This window comes from Tinamus guttatus, unplaced genomic scaffold, assembly GCF_059628265.1.
Source record: "Tinamus guttatus ecotype Peru unplaced genomic scaffold, ASM5962826v1 Tinamus_guttatus_pri_ptg000643l, whole genome shotgun sequence".
NCBI classification, from domain to species: Eukaryota; Metazoa; Chordata; class Aves; order Tinamiformes; family Tinamidae; genus Tinamus; species Tinamus guttatus.
This window is the reverse complement of record NW_028289177.1, coordinates 200,061-223,645: the sequence shown is the minus strand read 5'-3', so window position 1 is coordinate 223,645 and position 23,585 is coordinate 200,061. Positions and strand designations below refer to the sequence as shown.

The window sequence follows — 23,585 nt, the reverse complement described above, 5'->3', positions numbered from 1 at the left end:
AATGCCGTGAAGACGTGGTGATGGCTCACAGCTCTGTCACGGGATCTCTGGGGACGCTGCTGGCTGGGACAACATCCTCTCCGCAGCAGGGCTTCGTTTTGGGGATTTGCAGCCCTTGATCCGGCGTTCAGGATGGGGACGTTGCCATCGGCCTGCCGCGGTGCCACGAAGCAGCGCCAGGACAGCTCGGTCCTCACAGCAGCTTTGGTGCCTCGTCGAGGGCGCAGCGGTCACCTCGGAGCAGAAACGTGTCTTCCGCGCGGCGCCGCGCTGACGGGACGTGCTCACGTGTTCGCTGCCACACAGGTCATCAGTTGAGCGCAGGGGCTGTTCCGTCCCGGAGGGGTCCGGGACCAGGTGTCACCTCAGAGACGAGCTTTGAGCTGTGCAGGATTTTTGCTGTGAAGTGGCTGTGGACACCCGTTTCCTGAACGGTGCAGGAGGTGATCTGTGTGCCCTGTCCTTCGTTAAAGTCTTGCTCTTTCAGGTGTGTAGGTTGTAAAATGAGTGTGTTTCCATCCACGCTTCTTCCCTGTGTGGCAGCAGCTCAAGATCATGGACTGCAAGTCCAGATCAAGGGGTATGGACAAGGCGAAGGAATCCGTTTCTCTTGCAGAATCCGAGATACACATTAAGCTATCTCGGGAAACCACTTCAGTTATTAACCTAGTAACACTGGAAAGGAAAGCGCTTTCTGTTTTTTTTTCTCCCTCTCTTGCAAGAGTAGTTTCTGCCTGAGGGTTTTGTCTGATAGTTCTCTGGATAAACACAATCACCACTGAGTTGGAAAACGGCTCTGTCAGTGCAGAAAGCTTGGGCTTTTCCTCTGCCTTCTTTTCCTAAAACACTACTACTGCTATGAGCTTTAGGTGTTAAAAAACTTGAGTGCAGATTTAAGGAGGGAGTGCTGGAGTCATCTAAAAGTACAAAGATGGTCAATGTCTGTGTAACTTTTGAGATAGGAAAGTTATCATTATGTCCAAGAGGCAGGAATTAATGGAAGGAAAGCAACTACTGGAACTGCTTTTTCCAAAGTTAACTGACTTCTGGATGTGAAAGCCACTTTCCAGCATCACGCTACACTTTCTAAATAATTTGAGGTGCCCACTGTGAGCTCTGGTGAGCAGCCCCACCAGCGTGACATCAAGAGGCTCAGCCGTGCCTCCTGGCTGCACCGCTCGTGCCCCGGCGCGGCCGGTTCGTGCCTTGCTGTCCTGCTTCCTGCCCCCTCGGCGCGCGCTGCGTTTTGTGCCTCCCGACACGTGGGTTTCCCGTGTCAGACTGCAGCTCCCTCCCTTGCGTGGGATGCAGGGTCATTTCTTGTGAGCAGCAATCAGTGTAAGCAGGAAGAGCCTCCCCGCTGTCGTAGTTTCTGTATTTAAGGCAGGCCTTTCTCACCTATTGACTCGTCTCTCCCCTTGTTTCTGTGGTCTTTGGTACTTGGTTCGGTTTCAGGCGTGTTTCAGTTAGTGTGCAATGGGCCATTTGCTTTGTCTGTCACTTGTTTATTCTTTTCTCAGTCCAAACACAGCATCGCTAATTACTTTATGGTGACTTTCAGCTCGCTGCAGTTCGCACTTGCTCTAGTGCTTTGGCAAAATAAACTCGTGATTAGTTATTGGATTGTCATCTTGTCATATTGACTATTGCTTTTCATTTCAACACCCGATCTTTAGTATAAGGTCTCGTCATTTCTGAAGTATTCTTGACATCTGTTCAAGCCACCCCTTTCACTGCTAACCGTTTCAGTCTTCATTTTTCAAAATCCTTTGCACGCAGCCCCTTATTGATCCTCACAATCAATATATGGACCGTTGTCTCAGGAAACGGGATTCTGCAGATTCCTTGGGACTGAAGGCAGCAGCCGTGGAGCAAACCCTTGTCCTCCCCTGGAGCTGGGGTGGGTTGCCTGGAAAGGATTTGTCCAGCAGCTTTGTCCTTACTCGCGTGCCATCAAGGTCCAACAAAGGGACAACGTTTTCCTGAGTTGTGCAGCCATTTCCCAGGATGACCACTCTCAAAATGGAGGCAGTCTGAAACTTTTCCACCCCCTTCCTTCATTACTCCATAAACTCCTCCCCCCACTTTTTTCTTATTATTTTTAAGTGCACACAGTCCACGGGCTCTGCAGCCAGACACTGGTGTCCCGTGGGGTGTCCTGCTGTGTAATAACCAGGCGGTAGGAGAAGGTGGTTGGGGCCCGCGTTGCAGACACCACGTGGGGTCGGGGTTGTTCTCTCTCTCCGCTAGTTCTGGCTGAGGAGGGATCAAGAATTCCGTAGTGGCCTCAGAGATTCTCCTGCTCTCTTTCTCTTGGATGGCAATATCTTTTGCTGCCTTCCAGGCCAACAGTTGTCATGACAGTAATTATGTCTAGAAAATAATTGGCTCTGTAGTCGTGGAATTTGTAATATGTGTTTCAAGACCCGAAGGCACTAATTTAGAGTCCCATGTCTGGGGTGGTGGGGTGTGTTTTGGGGTTTTTGTTTGTTTTTGTCTTGGTACTTTGTACTTTTATTTATTTATTAACCTGTGCTTTGTTTTCTTAAATAAGTTGTAGGACCCTAGTACTGCAGGGTTGTAATGTTGCACAGCCAAGAACCATAAAAAGATGTCATTGATGACTTTGGGACAGACTGTGGCTCTCTTCCACAGTCAGATGCCCTCAGTCAGCTCAAAGGCATTGGTTAATTACCTGCTTGCTCCCTACCTAGGCTGAACTTGATGAGCAGCATTTCCATGTCCATGAGCCCAAGGAGCAGCAGATGTTCTGGGTTGTTATCCAGGCCTCAGCCCATATTGCTGTGTGAACTCCCGAGCAAGCACTGAATGCCAGGAAGCAGGTGCCTGTTCCCAGCGTCTCCCTGTGTCATCCCTCCCCTCCTCGTCCATGCCGCTTGCGGTCGCACCGTCCCCTCTTTGCTGCTCGGCTCTCGGTTTCTCTGCGGCCCCCCGAGCCCCCTGCGTGCGGCGGGGCCCTGGGGAGAAGCCCCCGTGTGTGGGGCCAGGCTGCTTCTCATCCCATGTCCAGAGCGGGGGGCTCAGCTTGCAGAAGTGCTGCCTTCGAACAAGCACGATGTGTGTGTGTGAGTGTGATGGGTTGGGGCCAAAATCCTCCCTTGAGTGTGTAAGTAATAAAGATCTGAGGTCTCAAACTGATGGGAGGATAAATACTGGTGGAATGCTGAGGATCAATGGAGATAGCACCATATGCAGTCAGAGACTGAGGGCAAGGTGGTCACTGCAGAAGAAAGAAGCTCTGGAAGAGCTGTTAAATACCCCTGACTGGACCTCTTTTTGCATAACAATTTCTAATGCTACCCTGTGTAATTTCTATTACCTTTTGCTTTAAGATTACATTGCCCGTCTTTGTCAGTGGGGTTAATGTCTGGAGGAGTGCTCTTCTTTTAAAGAGAGGTCTCAGTTGTATTTTTCTCTTTTCTTGAAGGCCTCGGTTGGCAGGCAGAGTCCAAGAGTGGTGCCGTACCCAGCCCACAGTCTATGTCCTGGAGAGCCTGGCCTTCAGAGTGCAGCAGGTAGACACAGTTTAAATATGGTTCTGTGTTGGCCTGGTTTCCAGAGGAAACAGGGCTCCTGTGATCAGTCTGCCTCTCCCCTCCCTCTCTCCTTTCAATTTTTCAAACCTGATTCCAATGGCATTTCACAGGAAAAGCATAAAGATACCAAAGCTTCTGCAAGTGTCTGCCAGTTCTTACAGTAAGGGGTAGATATCCTAAAAATGTCTGAAGTGAAGGAGAGGCTTCAGTGTGCATTCATATGTTGCAACATTAAAGAATACAGTTGGGAGAGGAAAACATTCAGAAAAGCTTCAAATTCAACATTTAGTCATAAGACACGCGCATGCAGGGAACAAGACTTTGCTTTTTAGTGCTTTTGGAAAAAAATGTCTTTTGGTTTGTGTCTCCCAGTGCCACCCCCCACCCCTTTTCTACGTAATCTCATTCCAAATCTTGTTGCATCTGAATATTTGGTTTAGGGAGGAGCTAGTATCCAGCTTTCTTCTAATTCCTGCAGTTGTGTCAATGGGATCAGCTGATCATCGATTGAACCTAGCAGAGATCCTTTCACAAAACTATGGTGTACGGGAAGAAAGGGAAGAAGAAGAAGACACTCAGGAGAAACAGAAATCCTTAGAAGAGCTGGAAAAGAGTCTCAGTGCCTCTCAGGTAAGGGTAGCAAGGGGAAGGGAATTACATTTGGGTTTTATTTTGGCAGGAGGTAATACTGGTACCAGAGACCTTCCTAGTGGAAAGCTTGCTGACTTGGTTGACCTGCTGGTTATATCCTGAGCTCAGGTCTGCTCAACAGTGAGGTCTAGATTTGAACTGGGATAGGAAGGAATCCGTTTGCCAAGAGGGAACAGCAGTAAAATTTGGAGTCTTCCTCTGCCAGAAGGTCAATCTGACAAGGTGGCTTGGGCCTGAAGAGCTGTTAGCTCTGAAGAGCTGAAGAGCTGAAGAGCTGAAGAGCTGTTAGCTGTGGGGATAGGGGGCAGTTTCCTTTTCAGAGTGGAGGAAGCACAAAGAAATGATAACTCGATCTCTGTGTACAGCAGTCCTCAACGGAACACAAAGCGTAAGATCTCTTGATGACAGATTGTCTCTTTAAGTTTGGCGCAAGGATTGCATAGGGATTTGGTCTTTCTTTTAAATAAATGCAGTTATGCTGTTTGGCATGTCTTGACCAGTATGAAATCTAGAATAAAAAATATATGTCAGAAATTGCCTTCGGACACAGTACTTGGGGTAGAAGTTCTTGGCTTATCCGTTGCTTTGATGAGGGCAGGTTGTGATGAGTCCTGCTGGGCCTTGCCTCCATTTGGCCCCATCATCACACAGCATTATCCAAGGCATTTCCGTGCCCCTGGAAGAGCAGAGCTGCTTTGACTGCTTCCACGTGTCTCTGTTTGCCACAGCTGGTGCTGTACTCGCTGATTGTTCCATTCCTGATGAAGCTTTGTCCCCCTCTTGCTCAGAGCAGTGAAATGCCGTTCGAGGAGCTGCTTGCACTTTATGGCTATGAGGCATCTGATCCCATCTCGGAGCAGGACAGCGAGAGCAATGATATTACTCCAAATCTCCCAGATATGACTCTGGATAAGGTAAGAGCAGCTGTCTGCTTGTGTGTACGCACCGTGGTTTTGGCTGCTGCATTGCCTTAGAGTTTTGGTTGTCTAGTAGCTCCTCTGCATTTAGAATCTGAGACTTGTATTTCAGTGAGATTTAGGTAATGCAAGGGAGGGCCCTGCCTAATTTTGATGTCTCAGAGTTCAGAGGAGGCTAGACAAAGGATAACCTTTAAAAAGAGCACTGTAGAAACGTCTTACGGAACACAGATTACGGTTCTTATATAGTAACGTGAATCTGTGAAGAATCAGGGAAGCTTTACATCTTCCCATGCAAAGCTATGGCTCTAGCTGAAATATGCTTTACTGTAGGCCTCACCACACCCCTTTTTAATTTAAAAATATTTTTCACTTTCTTGTTGTTGTTAAAAGGAACAAATAGCGAAGGATTTGCTTTCAGGGGAAGAAGAGGAGGAGACCCAGTCTTCAGCTGATGATCTGACTCCATCCGTCACATCCCACGATGCATCAGACTTATTCCCAAACCAGCCTGGCTGTATGTGTTGCAAATTTCTAAGTAACTGTTTTGTAGTTAGATGAGACGTGTGGGATAGGGCAAGAGCTTATGTCTTTACTTTGTCACTAATTTGCTTTGTAGTAAAAGTTTTTCATATTTCTTCTGGGGATTGTGAATGAACCAGAGTATTCATATTTTTATCAAGCATTTAGTTAAAACATAATGATATGGCGTGCAAGTTAGCAGTGGGATCAAGAGAACATTGTCTTTAGCCAGCTCTTAATGTTGGGAGTTTACTATCTGCTGTAGCTGTTGGCACAACCACACAATTAAAAGGGATTGATGAGGAGCTTTTTTTCTTTTTTCGCTGCCAGAGTTTTCTGTAGAATAATCAAATGTTAGGATTGGGCACAGAATTGCAGTCCAAAGGAACAGCCTTGATCTGATCTCTAGGAGAGAGTAAGTTTAGTAGTACCTGTGGTCTGATATATTGTGTCCTACATATCTGTGATTTTAATGTTAGGAATATGTGGAAAGCCAAAGTACACGAGAAAGGAGCAAAATCACTTTATGCTGAGTCTTCCCCTATAACTACAGAATGAGGGAGTCTGAGATCCCCAGGTTGGTCAGTACCACCCATGTGGCAAGGGTGCAAATTCTGTTGTTTGAAAGGAGGAAGTGAGATTCTGGTAAGTTGTCACTGAGGACTGTGCTTAACATAACTTGAGGATAGAAAATAAAGGGAAGGAGAGGGGGAAAAAGAGCAAGCAATAGAAATAAACCATTTTGTGCCTACAGAAAATCTTTCTTTCCCTCAAAGCAAACAATTTTCTTGCTGATGAAGACAAAGAGCCCTGTTCATCTCCATGTGCTTCTTCCATGGCTGAGGATTCAGAGGAGGATTCCATCCCATCCAATGAGTGCAAGAAGGTAAATGATCTAAGTGCATCCAAAAAACTCCCAAATTAATTCTGGGTACACAGCTTGCAGGAAACCTGCTGCATTTCTTTATCTTCAGCAATAGCTGAAGACTAGTTCTTTTCCATACATGTACTTAACATTTAAAGTAAATCTCTAAGGTCCCTAGGGTATAATCTCATTGTTTGTATTTTTTTTTTGGTTACCCTATGAAATAGTCAGGCTTCCTTAGAAGGAATAGTGACAGCGGGGACCACTGATGTATAAATAGACCTCATGCTGTGGTAGTCCCTAAACCATGAGGTGTATTTCAGTGCCTACATAGAGCACTTTCTTTTTAGTTTTACCACCTCTCTGTGCTGATGTTTCAGGAGATCATGGTTGGACCTCAGTACCAAGCTACTGTTCCCATCCTCCGCTTAAACAGGCACAGTGAAAAAGGTGAGGCAACTTGTTTCATGTGTCTTGTTTGGATATATGGCTGCTAGTGTGGGCACTTGATGGGACTCTGCTTTACCAGTGCAGTTCCATATCTCTAGGTTTGGCACCTCTGGGTGTTGATAGCAAAAATCAGCTGTACCAGAACTAGCTTTATACCAGTGTATTTGAATATGTCTGTTAGAACATCTACAGAAGCAGAGGGACTCCATGAAAATTGGATTGTTTTTCTTCATTTGAGGGGTGGATGATCACAGCTGTAAACAAAGAGAGGGAATATTCTATTTGAGATATTCTAGTCTATTTTTCTTCTAATTTATTTTTTTCTTACATCCCCTTTAACAAGCAAGAGGTACCTTCATTCAATACTCCCTGGAGCTGATAAGTTTTCTTGCAGCTGATCAGTTTTCAGTTTGGTAGGATATCTATAAAGTAGAGGAAGATGACTTAATTGGCAGATTGTGTCTGGTGCTAGTATTGCACTAGTAATAACTGATTGATTTTCTGAAGAAGGTAGGTAACAGCCTCCTCTTTAGAAATGACTCACTTCCTCCCTGATTCTTTTAACCCAGCAGATTCTAGGTGAATTAGTTGAGAGAGGCAAGTTACCAGTTTTGAGGACAGATTTTCAGCTTAATACAACACTCAGAATTTCTTACTGATTCAGTAAATTTAGGGTGTTCTCAGCTTTTAGAACATGGTAACAAAAAACCCATCATCAGCCAAACCTTCTGAAAAAGTTGAAACAAGCAGAATTTATTCTTAGGGCTCTAAAAGAGCTGTAAAGAGTCGGGAGGAAAAATGTTCTACCTTCACACTGGTGGTTGTAAGCTTTAACAGCAGCTTGGAGTCTAAGCAAAGATTTACCCACTCCTTCTGTCTCACAAAAGCAGTGGAACTCTTAGATTAGCTTATTTCAGTGTTTTGTTTTGTTTTTTTTTCCTGTTAGCCTATGAGAATGAAGATCAGCTGCTTTGGGACCCAAACATACTCCCTGAGAGAGAGGTTGAAGAGTTTCTGTACCGTGCGGTGAAGCGGAGATGGGATGAGCTGTCTAGCAGCACCCTCCCGGAAGGAGAGATGGTGAAGGACAATGAACAGGTAAATATATGGGCTTCTTGCAGCCAACGGATAACCTCTATGTGCTGCTCCAACATCATCTGGAATGCTACCGTCAGAGAGGGAAAGTGTGAACAGGGTGCCTCACAGCTGTGGAACTGAGGGATGGCGTCCTACAGAGATCCTGAATGAGACCCCCTTTAAAGAGGGTGAGACCTACCACGTGCAGTCCTCTCCTGCTCCATGGATAAATGAGAGACTGCTTCTCAACTGCAGGCCAAGGAGGCTGCTCACCCTGCACTGGTCGGTTTTGGGAAGCTGGAAAAGGGCCGAGATGGATCAGACCACAGGCCTGTCTGTCTCAGAAGACAGTTAACAGCTGCTCGTGGAAAGAATGCAACAGACTGGGCAGGGTAGATATTGTTCTGACTTTATTCACCAAGAAACCTCACAAGTCAGAGACAGGGCTTGCAGCAGGGCAATCCTTTTGGACCCATCCTCTATAAAACTGTTGGATTATTTTTGAAATCTGTGGAAAATTAAAACATTAGCAAAGAATATTCATAGCAGTTTCTTTTCCTTTAAATTACCCAGATTGGATTCTCTTAGTCCTGGTAGCTGCAGAAACACAGAGGCAGTAGTTTCTAGAGCTGCTTCTGTTCAGTCTCAGGGTTTGTAATGTGTCCTAAAAAGTGCAACATCCATGCTGGTGCTCGTGGTTGGGTTAGTAGTTATGTGGCTCCTAGGAAAAATGTGTTTTATGAGGCAAATATCAGAGGCAGGTTTGTTTGTGGTGCGTTGCTGTGGCCCACGCTGTCAGTCATGGTTTTTGTTTGTTTGTTTGTTTCCTAGGCTCTGTATGAATTGGTTAAATGCAACTTCAATGCAGAAGAGGCTCTACGGAGGCTTCGGTTCAATGTGAAGGTTATCAGAGGTGAGAAAGCCTCGTATTCAGATTCTACCCCAAACATCAAGGAACAAATAATTTTTTCTAAGTTCTGTAGATCTCCTCCAATTCCTTTTCCCTTCTGTTATAGATGAGCTTTGTGCTTGGAGTGAAGAAGAGTGCAGAAATTTTGAACATGGCTTCAGAGTCCACGGGAAAAACTTTCATCTCATCCAAGCAAACAAGGTAAGGATGCTGAGCCCTGTGCTGAACTAAGACAAAGGGAAGGAGGCATGTGCGTTTCCACCAGAACTGTGTTTTGAGGCCTGGCTAATGCAGGGAGTTCAGGACTGCTGAGTTCCAATCCCAGACTTTGTGTTGACTCATCCTAGCAGGTGATGGGCTGTTCACTGGCCTGCTCTGCCTTATTTTCCAGGTGGGAGAAGTCACAAACAACAGTGACCTACATGAGTGATGTCAGTTAATTACTGATTAGCCCTTTCTGGAGTCTCAAAAGTTCTTTCCAAACTCTCAGCCCTTTCAGCCCTTGCAGTACTTCTGTGAATGAGTGAGTTGAGCATGTGGATGTTTTGTAAAGTCCCCTGGGGTCCTCTAGAATGAAAGATACTTTTGTAGGGAGAACTGGGCCCCAGGACATGTGCTGTGGTGCTGGGAGTTGGCAGAACCAGAGAGTCCAGTTCTACCACTGATTCATTGTGGGCATGTTGACACTGGCCAGTGAAAATGGATGCAAGTTTGCTTTCTTGGTGTTAACTGCTACTGGAAGCGCAAGGGAAGTCCTGCGTAAACGCACCCTGTGTGAACCCACACTGGGGCCTGCAAGAACAATTATGCACCATGGGGAGTTCCTTCTCTGGGTAACACCACCTTGGATATTTCATTATCTACTTCTGTTCTGCTGCGTAGATGTGTCCACAGTGACGTAAGTCGCTGTGATGCATTTAATTTTCTGTACTGGTAAACGGCAGAACAGTCTTTGCTTTGAGACACACCTTGATGCTTGGGTTTCTGACTACCATGTTTCCCCTCAGGTCCGCACCAGGTCAGTTGGAGAATGTGTGGAATATTACTACATGTGGAAAAAGTCAGAGCGCTATGACTACTTCACTCAGCAGACTCGTTTAGGAAGGAAGAAGTACGTCCTCCACCCTGGAGCCACGTGCGTGGAATATTCTCACACTAAAATTAGTAATATTGACTCCCCAGTGAAGATCCCTGCTGCAAAGCACCTCTGCTTGAAAGGCTGTGCTCTCTGCTCTAGAAGGTTTCTTGGGTGTTCACGTGGAGAGGTGCCTTGGTTGTATTCAGAACACAGACAACTGGTAGTGTGGGGAATGAAGGGAAAATGCAATTATTTGCTAGAATGTGGACTTTCTTGCATCAGAAAATACTACTTTGTTTAAGAGAAATGTGTTCATATGAAAGATTCTTATTATAGTCAGAGACTCGGGGCTGATCTTAAGAAATAACTCCGTGCAATGAAGCTTGGGAAAGGGAGTTTCATAAGTGCAAAAATAAGAATGAATATGGAGCACAAATTTATTTATTTATTTATTTATTTATTTATTTTTCCAACCACCCTTCAAGGCAGATCCTTCACTTTAAAATCCATGCTAATTACAGCAAATACCTTTCAAAAAAGTTGAAATTTAAATGTTTTTAAAAGGTCAAAATGAAATTCTTCAGTGGAATCAGTTAAAAATATTAGATCTTAGGCCATGAAAATATTTGAAATCCTGTCTTTTTTTCATCTGACTGGAGACAGGAAAATATCTGAAATCGCAGAAATTCCTCCAGTGTGGAATTTTTTTTTTCTTGTCTCTTTTGCTTTTTGCTAGCACTGATGTTGTTACAGCCCCTTGCAGCCATTCTATGGAGATGACTGTTCCCTGGGGAGAGTATTTGACCATTTATTACATTATGGAAGGGGCTGAGGCTCATGGAGAGCTGGGGGTGATCAGAGCTCTTTGTTTTGGAAAGCTGCACAGCCCATTTTGACTTAACACGTGCTGGTCTTAGCCTTTCATTGCAATCGCCCCAGTGCAGAATCTAAATTGAGCTCTGCAGCCCAGAAGGAAGATGGATCCTTGTTCTAGAGGCCCTTTCAGCCCTGTTGCTTTATCTGCTGGTAGGTTTTAATCTCAGTCATTGCTTTTCCTGCCTTAATGGATGATTGCAATACTGTCTCTCTTTGCCCACAGGGATTTTGCCGACAATGACTTGGATGGGGGTGAAGTAGAAAATGCTGGTCGCTCTCGGAGCTCCCCGCCAATCCCCTCTGCCACTGGCTGCCTGGACTCTCACTTTGGTCAAGATCAGCTGGCAATTGAGAGTGCAGGTAACTTCTTCTCTCCTGTCTGTCATGGGGATATCACCTTTTCCTTGCTCATGAGCATAGAGCCTCCTCTGCCTTTCTCCTGATTCACATTGGCTCTGAGAAGAGTTTGGGCCTAAAATGGATTAACTCCTTTCACCATTTTACCAGAGACTGAGGCTTTGTGTAGGCACCTCCCAAAACATCACTTGGGGTGTAGGCTTGTGGGGGGAAGGATTTAGGGTTGGGCATATTTTAGAATGTCTCTGTGAGATTTCCTTTAATTTCCATAGAAACACAGATATCCCATCTGCTGAATCTTGCTTTTCTTCAGTAGTTGCTCACAGGGATCTTGGTTGCTGCACTAAAGAAACAAGCAGCTATCCCACATTGTGCTGTGAAATTCATAACATTGTGGTTAAGTGGGATTGAACTGGGTTCTGTTTTCACATGCCATGGACTCAATGTAGTTTTCCTTCCCTTGCTGTTTCCCACTTCTTCCTTGTCTGGGTATCCATTCCCCATACATTTCCCTCTTCCGTGGCGTGCAGAGCCCCTGAGCGTGGAGAGCACGGCCTGCAGCTTGGGCAGCATGAGCGAGTCGGGGCAGGGCTACGAGTGCAGCACCCCCTCCGAGACAAACTGCTCCTTCGACCCCGCAGAGGAGACGTCCTCCGGCACCGTCTCCGCTCCCTGCACGCGATGCCCTGTCACCCCCTCAGAAACGGGGCTCTATGCTCTGCCGCCAGCAGCATCGGGACTGGCAGAGAAGCAGGAGACGTTGCAGAGCTCTGGTGAGACGATAGCCATGGACTTCACTCTCCCTGCAGATATTAATGAGGGTTTGCCTTTAATTGCTGGCCCTGTGGATTTGGACAGAGACACAGAGGCAGTGGTGGCCCCTGCGCAAGTGTCCTTATCGGTCACAGATTTTGGCCTCATTGGCATTGGAGATGTAAATAGTTTTCTGACTGCTCATCAGGCCTGCCCGGCACCTGTGGCTCGGTCAGAGCCCTTGTCACAGTGAAAGTCTCCAGTCACAAACTTGTCACAGACCCAGCAAGGACTTTGACTTGACTGAGTGAAATCCTGGAACGTCCCCTGTTTCATGGGGATGATTTGGAGCTGTTGGTCAGAAACCGTCTTTCCATCCTCCTTGATCCAAGGCTACAGTGAAACCAAACACCTTTCTGCTCTAGTGTTTTCTGGCACAATCACACGAAGCTGGTGGCTGGCTTTAGTGAGAGGCTGGCTATGTGTCACCCCAGGTAAGGCCAGGCTGTTCAGAGTCCCTGCCCTCAGGACAGTAGAATGGCACCTGTGGGACAGCCTGGTACAGTGAAGATGTTCTCAAGACAGGGATGTATCACGGGCACTTCGGAGTCTGGGACGGAAGATGCATCCTGGTGGTCCAAAGCTTAGGGAATGGGCAGGAAGCACCGTCCGCCGGGGCCGGAGGGCTGCTAGCCTGCAGAGACGGGCACGGTGATGCCAAGGGAAGACGAGTGGCGGCTGTTCACCCGCAGAGGCTGTGCTGCAAGAGAAGTCATTCTCCCTGTTCCTCTTCTAGCAGCTCTCCTGCACCTCCTGAGCTGTGAGTCACTGCTGTTCTCTAACCTTTGGAGCTGATCCTGTCTGCCCACACCGCCGTCAGCTCCAGAGGAGATGGGCTTTGTTCCAGCCCCTTTGGCTAAAGCCTCAGGTCGTGGGAAGAGGTGCTGCGTGGTGGGGTAGCGCTCTGTGCCCTTAGTCCTCCCGGTGCCGTGGGCTGGGCCGTGCAGAGCTGCTGCTAGGAATAAAGGGAGTTTCTAGACGGACAAAGGGATGTTGCCCCTCGGAGCACCGCGGTGCTGTCACTGCTGCTGGTGGCAGTGACACTGGGCCCTTACTGCTTCTGCTGCATTGCAGGAGGGTTAAATGCAGATAAAAACCTGTGTCACTTCCCAGCTCATTCAAACAGGTTGTCAGCCCTGAAAGGAGGAAAGAGGAGGACCGGAACACGGGACGGGGTGATGAGGGGAAGCGGCTCTGGCTTTACTGGAGGGGCAGCAGCTGCCTCTGAGCAGAAGGTACCTGAGGAGGCAGCTCTGGGCTGCTGTCCTGTCCCCTGGGCAGGCCGGGGACACGGGGCAGGAGGGCACTGGGCCCTGCTGCGTCGCTGCAGTGCCAGGGCTGTGCCTGGAACAGCCCGGAATGAAGCTCGCTCTCTCCCGGGAGGAAGGCAGCGATGTTTCCAGGAGGTGGCAAAGGTGGCAGCGTGTGCCAGCGAGGTGGCAGGTGCTGGCACGTGGTGGTGGAGTCCAGAGCCCCCTTAGCTTCCCAGGTCTGCTCCCGATCTGGGCTTTGCCACTGGTTTAAATTCACGTATTCTCATTCCCTTTTCCCGTGCAGGGAATGCGCCTGCCAGCTTGCTGGGAGGGCTGTGATGCAGATGTTCCCCTTCTGCAGCCCCTGTCAGGCCCTGGGAAGGGGTCGTGAGGAGGTGTTTGCTGCTTTCGGTAGATGCCTCCTGGTTACGACCCTGCAGTTAGTTCTGCTGTCCATGGACTTGAAAAATGACTGAAACCGTGAGCCTGGATCTTCCTCCTTAGCCAGCCACGCTCAGCCCTAGGGGGGAGCATGAAGACAGCATCAGCTTCCCAGGATGACTTGGCGTCAGATCCTGCCTCGTTCCAAAGCCAGGTCTGTTTTGCCAGGGCTTGGTCCCTGCTCGGCTCTGCCCGGAGCAGGCGCCGCTCCGCGGAGCAGACGTGCTCCGTGCGAGCTCTGCGCGCCGGCTGCTCCCGGGCTGGGCAGGGAAGGCCGATCCGTGTGCTCGCTCCATAGTGGAACTTCCCCGGGCTGTAATTCCCCTTTTCTGGGGGAGAGAGGAAGCTTCCCTGGCGGGAGGGGGCGGCAGGGGGAGAAGCATCCAGAGCCCTCCCAGGGAGGGCCAGGCCTGGACATCTCCTCTCCGTAGGTCAAGAACCTTCTTAGTTTTCCGGAAACCATTTTTCTTTGGTTTGTTTCAAGCCCAAATGACAGGAGAGGGGAGGCAGAATTGTCTCTTATTTATGTTCTTCAGTGTTGTTTACAGATTCGCATGGGGTCTTTCAACATGAGTGTGGCGCTTTTTCCGTAAAACATTTTGGGAAAGTGGTGGAAAGTGCTGGGAAAGGGAGGGGGAGTTGCTTTTTTTTTTTCTTTTTCTTTTTTTCTTCTTTTGGTTTGGGGGTTTTCTTTTTCCTTCTTAAAAAGCACATTCACTTTGAGCCGCTCTCAATGCTGGACTCTTTTCCACTCCCTCCCTACAAGCCCTACACTGTGAAGTGATACTGCCTTGAAGACTCCGCGCCGTTATTTATTTAATTAAAACCTAAGTTGAAAGCGAGCAGGAAGCCCGTGTTGTTTTTGCAGACCGAGGTGTTGCGGGGCCGTGCGCCGGGAAGGGAGTCGGGGCCGTTTCTGCCTGCTGCGGGGCCGGAGCCGTGTGGGCAGAGGCCGATCTCGTGTGCGCAGAGGAGCGATTTGGAAGCCGCAGGGCGAAGCCGCCGTCCTTGTTCAGCCGCACACGTCTCTAAGGCCGCGTCCTGCAGCTCAGTGCGGCCGTGGGCCTGTCCTCAGGGAGCGGATCCTGAAGGTCCCTGTTGGGATCGTGCCCTCCCCTCCCACGTGCCCAGAGCAGCCTGGGTGCTCCCGCTCTGTTCCTGGGGTGGCTGCGCTGGACCTGTCCTTAACCCCAGCTCTGCTCCACAAAGAGCATCTCCCTGCGCAGATCAGGGCAGAGCCGGTGCCTCCAGCCGCCTCGGCGGGGACGCGGGCGCTTCCCGGGGCTGGGCTCGGGGCTGGGCTCAGGGCTGGCCCCATCTCTGCTGCCCTCCCAGCAGGGTTTGGGCCCCGTCCCTGGCTCGCTGCTCCCTCAGTGCTGCTCGCCCCACTCTAGACCTGGCCAAAGTGTCCAGCTCCAAGTTTGCCTTTGAGGACCTTTCCCTGCTTCCTAGCAAGGTCCCATCAGGGCCTGCAAGGAGACCCGGCTTCCTTGGCTCAATCTCCCTCCCAGCTCCGTGCACACAGGGCAGGGAGCAGTCGTTGCTCTTACAGGTGTCCCGAGCCCTCCAAAACCAGAGCAGCCTGGGGGGATTATCCACATCTCGCTGCCTTTAGCCAGGAATAACATCCTGAGGGGAGGGAAACGTTCCTGCCGCCCCGCTGCGTGTGTGCCGGCAGGCAGGCTCGCTCCGGCCACAAAGCCCCTCTGTTTTGTCAGAGCCTGGGCCTGCTGCTCCCTGTCCCGCCTGGAGCCGCTGGGCCCCGGGAGCACAGGCCGTGCCGGCGCAGGGAGCCGGGCCGCCCGTGCCCGCGCCGTGCCCTGTGCCGCAGCCGCGCAGGCCGCGCTGCAGCCGGGCCCTTGGACAGCAGAGGGCAATCGCCGTGCGCACCGGGCGCGCTCCCTTCCCTGCCCTGTCCTCTTCCCTTTCCCATCCCCTGCCCTTCCCTGTCCCCTGTCCAAACAGCCGGTGCTTGCTGCTGGCTGCAGCGTTCCTGGGCACTCAGGAGGTGCCTGTGATTCCCAAAGAGCAGCCAGCTCCTTGCTCTGCGCAGCCCCATCAGATGCAGGGTCCAACCTCGGCTGGTGTGGAGGAGCCGGCCACAGCAAGGGGCAGGTTTGCAGGGCTGCTGTCTGGTCCCAGGGATACCAGGGCACCCGTCTGTGGAGGCTGGACCAGCTCCCAGTGGCCCTGTGCATGGGAACAGCCACCTCTCCTTGATGTCTCTCACCCAGGAGGAAGGATTTCCCCTATCCCTGGGAAGAGCCAGATTGAGCAGGGCTGCGCTGGGAACGTCAGCTCACTACCCCTGCTCCGCATGGAGCTGCCAGCCGAAACGTGGTGGGCAGACAGCCTCATCTCGGAGCAGAGGGGAGCTAGCAGGAGATGCTGCTGTTCTCCTTAAATCCCAGGGCATCCCAAGAGAGTTTCCAGCTCTGCAAGCTTTCCACAACAGCCTGGGGATTCTCCTCAAGCCGCTTGTGGGGGACTTAAATAAACCAGCACAGTAGCTATCATTTGGGTGGTTTCTGTATTATTTACATTTCCTTCCGCTCCTAACCAAGAGTCAGGCCTGGATCTGGCACCGTCCCCAGCCAGGAGCCGCGCTCAGAGCTTTGCCCGCCCGGGCCGCTCCTGCTGCTCTGTTACCGTTTAAGGCAAACTCGGACTGGCCCCGCGCTCGAGCCCGGCTGCCGCCGCTTCCCGCCGCTCCTCCCGCCCCTTCCCGGCGGCGGCTCCGTGCGGATCATCCCAGGGAATCTTTGTCCCCTCCAACAGGCTTCGCTCCTGAGTCAGCGCCTTATCTGTCTCCATGAAGCAGATTGCGGCGGCGCCGCTCCCGCAGCCACGACATTTCTGTGGCTGCATTTTTCCATCCTCCTATTTTTCCCTTTTCTCTCTTTTTGCTAGAAAATGAGCCCGGCGCTGGCGGGACACGTGTTGCTCCCGTATGGGCCCCCGCCGCCTCTCATCGCGGCGCGGGGCGGACGGAGCTCGGGGTCGCAGCGGGGGCTCCGGCTCCCTCCAGGAGCCGCTCGGCGCCGCGTCCCGCCCGCCCGCCCCGAGGCTCCTTCTCCGTCCCGCTCCCATGGGATCCCCCAGCCCTCACGGACGCTTCGTCCTGGTGGGGACGCAGGAAAGTTAAAGCTGCCACTCGGGGCCTCTTGGCGCGGGGTGGCCGGAGCGGGGCCGGGCCGGGCCGGGCCGGACCTCCCCCCGCCCCACAGCTGCCTCAACGCCCCCCCGGCCGCCGCTCCGCGCCGTCCCGTCCCGTCCCGCCCCAGCCGCGGGCGGAGGCACCGGCTGCCGGTCCCGCCCCGTCCCGGTGCCGCCCCGTCCCGTCCCGTCCGCCCGGACTTTACCTCTCGGCCGGGCCCGCGCAGGGCCGCTCCGGGCCATGTGAGCGCGGGGCCGGGCCGCGGGGCCGCCATCGAACCGGCTCCGGCACCGCCTCGGTTCCGGCTCCAGCTCCGCTCCAGGTTCCGCCGCAGACACTGCTTTGTCACCCCCCGACTGGACTCTGTTTCTAGTCCCAGCTTTGGCTCCGGCCTCGTTCAGCCCCAGCTCCGGCATGGATCGCAGGATGGTCCTGGTGGTGCTCGATGTCCTCTGCGTGGTGGTCGGTAAGAGCCCGGCCCGGTGCCAGGTGGGGGCTCTGCAGCCCCCAGTCCTTCTCGCCCTCAGCTGGGACCCGGTACTGGCCCTGGTCCAGCTGTGCATGACCCCTCCCTATGCCCTCCTTTTCCGCTGTGTCCTGCCAGTCCCGCTGTGAATGACCCCCATGACCTCTGCTCCAGCTGTGCACCCCCTTGTGCTGTTCCAGCTGTGAACAGTCTCCCCGCCCTCACCCCAGTCCCAGCTGCGAATCATCCCATGCTCCCATCCCGGCCGTGTCCTGCTTACAGGCCCTGTGGCCCAGGGCAGGTTCCTGTGCTCGCTGAGTGCCCACGGGCAAAGACCCCCAGGCTGGGCTGGGGCAGCAACGCGGGGCTGGGGGATCCGGAGGGCCATGGTGGTGCCTGGGCCATGGCTGGCAGCAGCCTTTGTCCCCGGGAGGCTGCGCAGCAACCACAGGGCGTCATGGCATGACGCGGAAGCGCTCGGCCTGGCGGGCACGACATCACCCGAGATAAGGTGCAGCCGGCCGCGGCCAGGACCTCAGGGTCCTTGCGGTGTGTGATGCAGTATCCTGACCAGGGAAACTGAAGCAGAGGAAGCCCCGTTGTGGCAGCTGTGCAAGGTCCTTGGTGCTGGCAAATCCCTGTGCCCACAGTGGTGCTCGGCAGGGCTGGAGCTGGGGGGCAGCTGGGGCAAGACAGAAGAAGCCCTGGTGCATCCTGGCGGCAGCTCCCCCTTGTCCCGGTTCTGCCGGGTGCCTCTCAGTGGGGACGGCTCCACACGCGGCCCCAGCATGTTGCCAGCTCCAGGCAATTTCCTGCTGCTGCCCAGGGCAGGAACATGCTACTGCCAAAATAGCCCCTCTGAGCACCTAATTAGGGTGTCCCAAAAATAAAGGCCAGGTGGTAATTCTTGCTGGAGCCACTGCATGAGGACCTGCTTCCCAGTGCCCGAGCACCAGGGGAAAGGCAGGTCCCTGTCTGTGCTTGGGCCTCTGGTCTCTCTTGCGTAGGCGTCTTTTATTTTTATGGGAGCTTTTTTGAAGGACAAAATTACCCAGGATGAGACGGGTGTCTAATTTGAGCTGCAAAGTAAGCATTTGAGGTATTTTCAGCACTTTCCAAAAGCACATGGGTCTCCTGGCCACCCCTGCACCATGGCTGGACGAGGCCGTGCGCCTCCCCCTGCCCTCCTGGGGCTCCGGGTCTGGAGCAGCACAGGAGCTGGGACAGGGAAGGGGCCAGGCTGCAGGCGCAGGTTGGCCCAGGAGACGGCTAAACAAGGGCAGGCGGAAATAATTTCCCAGCGGAACCGGGAAGGAGTCCAGCTTAAGGTGGACTGCGGGAGGCAGCAGCGCTCCCAGGAGTGGTGCCGGTCTGCAGTGACTGATCCCTGAGTTCTGGCCCTCGGCCTCCCCTGGCGCCGCGCAGCTCTGGCAGCGTCGAGCTGAGGAAGCAGGAGCAGGAACGGGATGGGCTGGGCAGCAGTGCGGTTCCGTGCAGCCCCATAGGTGCCTGCTGCGCTGGGAGGAGAGGCCTCAGCCCTTTCCCTGCCCTGCGCCTGTCTCGCCCTCTCTCCCTGTATCTGGCTGCCACAGGCAGCTGCCAGCGCCCGATAGCTCCCCGCTAATCGGAGCACGCTGTGGCGTGAATGCTCCTGCTCCCCGGCATCGCAGAGCATCACTGGAGCATCCCACAGGGATCCCAGCACTGCCCTTCTCTGCCCTGCAGCCTCGCTGCCCTTCGTCATCCTCACAGCGGTCAACTCCCCGTACAAGCGGGGCTTCTACTGCAGCGATGACTCCATCCGCTACCCCTACAAGCCTGACACCATCACCCACGGCCTCATGGCCAGCGTCACTATCACCTGCACCGTCCTCATTGTAAGCAAGTGCCATCCTGGCCCCATGTGGCTCCCTCCTGACCGGGCTCTCATGGCCACCCTGGTGCTGCAGAGCCAAGTACTGGAGCATCCTGTTGCCCGCAGGTCACGGTGGGGGAGGCTTACCTGGTCTACACAGAGCGGCTCTACTCCAAGTCGGAGTACAACAACTACCTGGCCGCCCTCTACAAGGTGCTGGGGACCTTCCTCTTTGGGGCAGCTGTGAGCCAGTCGCTCACTGACCTGGCCAAGTACATGATCGGCCGCCTGCGGCCCAACTTCCTGGCCGTCTGCAACCCTGACTGGTCCAGGGTGAACTGCTCTGTCTATGTGCAGCTGGAGGGCATCTGCCGTGGCGCCGGCAGGAACGTCACCGAGTCCAGGCAAGTCACGGGGCCACCCAGGCGCAGGGGCTGCGGGGCTGCCGGTGCCGGCCCGGCCTGACGCCCGCTTTCCCCGCAGGCTCTCCTTCTACTCGGGGCACTCCTCCTTCGGCATGTACTGCATGGTGTTCCTGGCGGTGAGTGTGGGGCAGGGGGACGCGGGGGCGCGGGCCTGGCGGTGCCGCTCATGGTGCTGCCACTGCCCAGCTCTATGTGCAGGCCCGTCTGGTGTGGAAGGGGGCCCGCCTGCTGCGCCCCACCATCCAGTTCTTCCTCATTGCCTTCGCCATCTACGTGGGCTACACTCGCGTCTCCGACTACAAGCACCACTGGAGCGACGTGCTGGCGGGGCTCCTCCAGGGAGCCCTCATTGCCGTCCTCATTGTAAGTGTCCCCCCATGTACATGGGGCTGCATGAGCTGCATGTGCTGCATGGGGCTGCAGGGCATGCAGAGTGCAGCACAGGACCAGCGCCCTCCGCCCTGCAGGGCCCCGGGCCCGGGGCTGGCTGTAGGTCCATGTGGGTGCCATGGTGGCACGAGTGCTCCCCAGCCCTCTCTTCCAGGTCCGCTACGTCTCTGACTTCTTCAAGCACCGTCCTCCGCTACAGTGCGAGGAGAAGGATGCCGAGCGCAAGCCCAGCCTCCCACTCGCCATGAGTGACCCTGACCGCAATCACTACAACTGCCGGGGCACCCCGTGAGCAGGTCCCTGCACGGGTCCCCACAGCTCACGGGGATGTGCAGATGGACTGCAGTACCGTCCCATGGCATCACTGGCCTCCGCAGCTGCTGTCCTTGGCTCCCTGTGTGCCTGGTCCCATTCCCAGTCCCCCGCATCCCAGGACAGGGCTCCCTGTCCTGGTGGGCGCTGGGAGGGGTGCCCTGTTCCCAGGCCGTGTTGCCCGCTCCCCATCTGGCCCTGCGCCCCTTCGTGGGGCTGGATGAGGGGCAGGAGGCCGCGAGGGCTGCAGCATCGAGCAGAGGCTGCCCAAGTAGAGCATGTCCTGGGTAGTGTCCCACGCTGGGGGGTGGCCATTGGGCTGACAGGACTTTTTTGGAAAGGATTAAAGCAAGGCCGAGTTCTGCTCTGCTTCCCATTGCCTTTAAAAGCGCTGCCAGCTGCAGCGGCTGTGCCCTTCCCTCCCCCTCGCCACCGGGAAACGTCCCTGGGGCCGGAGGGAAACGAGAAGCGGAGCCCACGGCTCCTGCGGGAGGTGGGAAGGGGCCCTGGGCTGCCCCGGCCCCCCCCCGTGGCTGCTCCACCCCCTCCTGCCTCCTGTCGAGCTACGTGCATTTTCGTAACGACTTTTTTTTATATATATAAAGTTTTAAAATTAGATCATCTTTGAGGAATGTCTGTGTTGGAGCTCTTTTCTTGCCCCAGGATGTGCCGGACCTGGAGCAGACGGGATCAAGGCCGAGATTCCCCCGTGCAGGGAAGGGCCTGGAGCCCGCGGGCAGTGAGCTCCGGGTGGCTGCAGCGGCCTCTCCGGCGCGGGGGGAGAATCTCCTGGAGAAAAAAAAAAAAAAAAAACAAGAAGAAGAAGAAGTGACGCTTCGGGTCGGCAGCTCCCTCGCGTCTCCCAAACGGCCGCCCGGGCCCGGCGCCCAGGAGCACCCGCGCCCTTGGAGCGCTGCGACCCGTCCGGGGCCCCGTGCAGCCCGGCGGACACCGCGGAGCCCCGTGCACCCCGCGCCGACTGCCGGCGAGGGCAACGGGCCCCGCGCGGATGCACTGCGGGTTGCTCCAGTCTCGACAAGCCCAGACCAGAACTCCCTTTCCTGCGTGCAGAAAACTCCCTCGCCACGTGCTGTTTTTCTCTGGCTCCTTAAGAGCTTCCCTCCCGCGAGACTCTCCCCGGTCCCGGGGGGCTCCTGGTGATCGCTGGCAGCAGAGCAGCCCCCCCGCGGCTGCTCTGCTCTGTCGCCCGCTTTGCCAGCAGCAGCCGCGGGAGCAGGCGGGAGCTCCCGGGTTTGTTTTTCCTTTCGCAAGGGGTTGCGGAGGGAGCGTGAGAGCGACTCCGGGCAGCCCTTTCTCGGGGGGCGGCCGTGCCCGGCGGCGGCTCCCGTTCCCGGCACGGCCCCTGCCCAGCCGGGAACGCGCCCGCTCCCTCCCCTGGGAGCCCGTTTCGCCCCTTGGATGCGGCGCTGGAAAAACCAGCTGGGCCACAAAGCGGGGAGGGCAGGGCGGCCCGCGCGGGAGCTGCCCGCCCCGCACTGCGGAGGCGCTGAGGCCTCACGCAACTCACGATGTGACGAGCCCCGCGCCCGGGCCCCGCTCTCGGCACCGGCCGCCCCGCGCGCCGCCCGCTCAGCCCGGCCGGCTCCTTTCGTACCAAGCTGCTTTTGGCAGCGCTCAGCCGAGCGCTGTTCCCCGAGCGCGTGGGTCACGGCGGCCGCCCCCGGCCCAGCCTGCCGGGAGCCGCTGCCGAGCCCAAGCCGGGCTCACCGGGTCCCCTCCCGCCCGTGGGCGGGAAGAGGGCGCCACGGGGGACCCCCCCCTGAGCGGAGGCACCGGGTCACCGGGCTGCGGGGCGGCCCCTCGGATCGTTCCGGTGCCCGGGAGCCCCCGGCCAGGCCGCGGCGGCTGCGCCGGTGAGCGCTGGCGGCAGAGGGCAGCAGGGGAGCGGCGCGGGGATGCGGCGGCAGCGGCGGCAGCGCAGAGCGCCGGGCCCCGCTCCTGCCCGGCCCCGCTCCTGCCCGGCCCCACGCGGCGCTGCCGGGCACAGGGAGCTGGTCCCAGGGATGGACGGCGCTGTCGGAGCGGCCCCGGCTCCGCGGCTGGGCCCGGCGGGGACCAGGGCCGCGAGCCCGGAGCGGTGGCCTCTGAGCAGCACCGGAGCTCCCGGCTTTTGCCTGCTCCTCTCATCACTTCCACATTTCCCCCCTTTTCGCTGTTGCTGCCTTAGCACGACCTTGGCCAAATCGTTTCCCTCCTCGGAGATTTATGGCTCTCTTCCAGAAATGATCCATTCCATCTACGAAAATAGACCTCGCGCCGTTATTACATTTTAAAATATAATAAGGGCTGAGAGTCTCTCTCTGCCTCCCTGCGCAGCCCGGCGGCCGCCGCAGAGCCAGGCCGGGGGCAGTCGTGGAGCAGCTGGGCTGGGGGTTGTGGGGTCCCAGGCGCTGCCCCTCGCTCCAAGCTCATCCCCGTCCCAACGCATCCTGGCGCGGCCGCGGGGGATGCGATCGCCTCCGTGTTCGGGGCGTGCAGAGGGGCTGCAGCACAAACAGGCCATGAAGCAAATCAGGTCAAACCCCAGCTTTTCAGTGGCCGCTCCCCCCGTGTGTCCTGTGCGTGAGCACACACATGTGCTCATGTGTCTGCCACCATTTGGGACAATTTGCTTCCATCGGGTTTGTTTTTCCTCCCCAGCTGCAAGTGCAAAGCTTGGCGCTGCATTCACTTAGCTGTGATGGCCTTCGTTTGGGGAAGGTTGTGCGGACACCGCCAGCAGCACCGCCGCTGTCACTGGTATCGTCACTGCCATCGCTGCACTCGGCTTGCGGGGTGAGGGGATGAGGGACCGCAGCGCTTGGCAGCAAAGCGATCCCTGTGGGAGGCAGTTTCACCTATTGGATCGCCAGAGCTGCTGCCTCTCCTGCAATCTTCCCAGAGTCGGGAAGGGGCTGCGAGGGCCCCGATCCGCTTCACTTTCTGCTCCGAACAGCCCTGGGAAAGGCGGGTGCAGGCCGAGTTGCAGGGCTGCAGCAGCCCCGGACGAGGCTGCCCAGGGGAGGCCACCCCAGCAGCTGCTGCTGCTCTCCTGGCATTCCGGTTGCTGCTCCCTAAGCCCGGATTGACCCGCGGCTGCAGCAGGCGCCGGACACCGCAGGGTCTCCCCGAGCGGAAGCGGACGGGAGCGCGGGGGGCCCGGAAGGCGCTCGGCCCAGGGCCGGTGCCGGTGCCGGTGCCGGCAGGGCTGGT

General features: G+C 54.9%; 2 protein-coding genes across 5 annotated transcripts; both read left to right on the top strand.

Annotated features, from left to right (window-relative positions):
* The first annotated feature begins 473 nt into the window (after window positions 1-473).
* Window positions 474-12,467, top strand: MIER2 (MIER family member 2). Of its 4 annotated transcripts, XM_088535732.1 has the most exons (14): window positions 474-562; window positions 3,449-3,536; window positions 3,663-3,717; window positions 4,036-4,187; window positions 4,997-5,122; window positions 5,519-5,642; window positions 6,424-6,533; window positions 6,893-6,962; window positions 7,909-8,060; window positions 8,871-8,952; window positions 9,056-9,150; window positions 9,957-10,084; window positions 11,127-11,263; window positions 11,791-12,467. In XM_088535732.1, the coding sequence occupies exons 1-14, from the start codon at window positions 504-506 to the stop codon at window positions 12,264-12,266; spliced, it is 1,854 nt and encodes a 617-aa protein (XP_088391858.1). In that variant the 5' UTR covers window positions 474-503; the 3' UTR covers window positions 12,267-12,467. The 4 variants fall into 4 exon arrangements, with proteins under 4 accessions (XP_088391858.1, XP_088391857.1, XP_010225844.2 ...); XM_088535731.1 differs by lacking the exons at window positions 474-562; window positions 3,449-3,536; window positions 3,663-3,717 and adding an exon at window positions 2,715-2,843; XM_010227542.2 differs by lacking the exons at window positions 474-562; window positions 3,663-3,717 and having other exon boundaries at window positions 3,453-3,536; window positions 9,957-10,060.
* Window positions 12,468-17,308: 4,841 nt separating this feature from the next.
* On the top strand, window positions 17,309-20,352 carry PLPP2 (phospholipid phosphatase 2). Its single transcript, XM_010227548.2, has 6 exons — window positions 17,309-17,390; window positions 19,116-19,267; window positions 19,372-19,649; window positions 19,729-19,786; window positions 19,857-20,033; window positions 20,215-20,352. Exons 1-6 carry the CDS (start codon window positions 17,339-17,341, stop codon window positions 20,350-20,352), a joined length of 855 nt encoding a protein of 284 aa, XP_010225850.2. The 5' UTR covers window positions 17,309-17,338.
* The last annotated feature ends 3,233 nt before the right edge of the window (window positions 20,353-23,585 follow it).

Bases quoted from the DNA above. Each gene is read 5' to 3' on its own strand.
- MIER2 (XM_088535732.1), top strand. From the start codon at position 504: ATGAGTGTGTTTCCATCCACGCTTCTTCCCTGTGTGGCAGCAGCTCAA. The intron at 10,085-11,126 runs GTGCGTGGAATA...CTTTGCCCACAG, and splicing joins GTCCTCCACCCTGGAGCCAC to GGATTTTGCCGACAATGACT. The intron at 11,264-11,790 runs GTAACTTCTTCT...CGTGGCGTGCAG, and splicing joins GCTGGCAATTGAGAGTGCAG to AGCCCCTGAGCGTGGAGAGC.
- PLPP2 (XM_010227548.2), top strand. From the start codon at position 17,339: ATGGATCGCAGGATGGTCCTGGTGGTGCTCGATGTCCTCTGCGTGGTG. The intron at 17,391-19,115 runs GTAAGAGCCCGG...TCTGCCCTGCAG, and splicing joins TGTCCTCTGCGTGGTGGTCG to CCTCGCTGCCCTTCGTCATC. The intron at 20,034-20,214 runs GTAAGTGTCCCC...CCTCTCTTCCAG, and splicing joins CCCTCATTGCCGTCCTCATT to GTCCGCTACGTCTCTGACTT.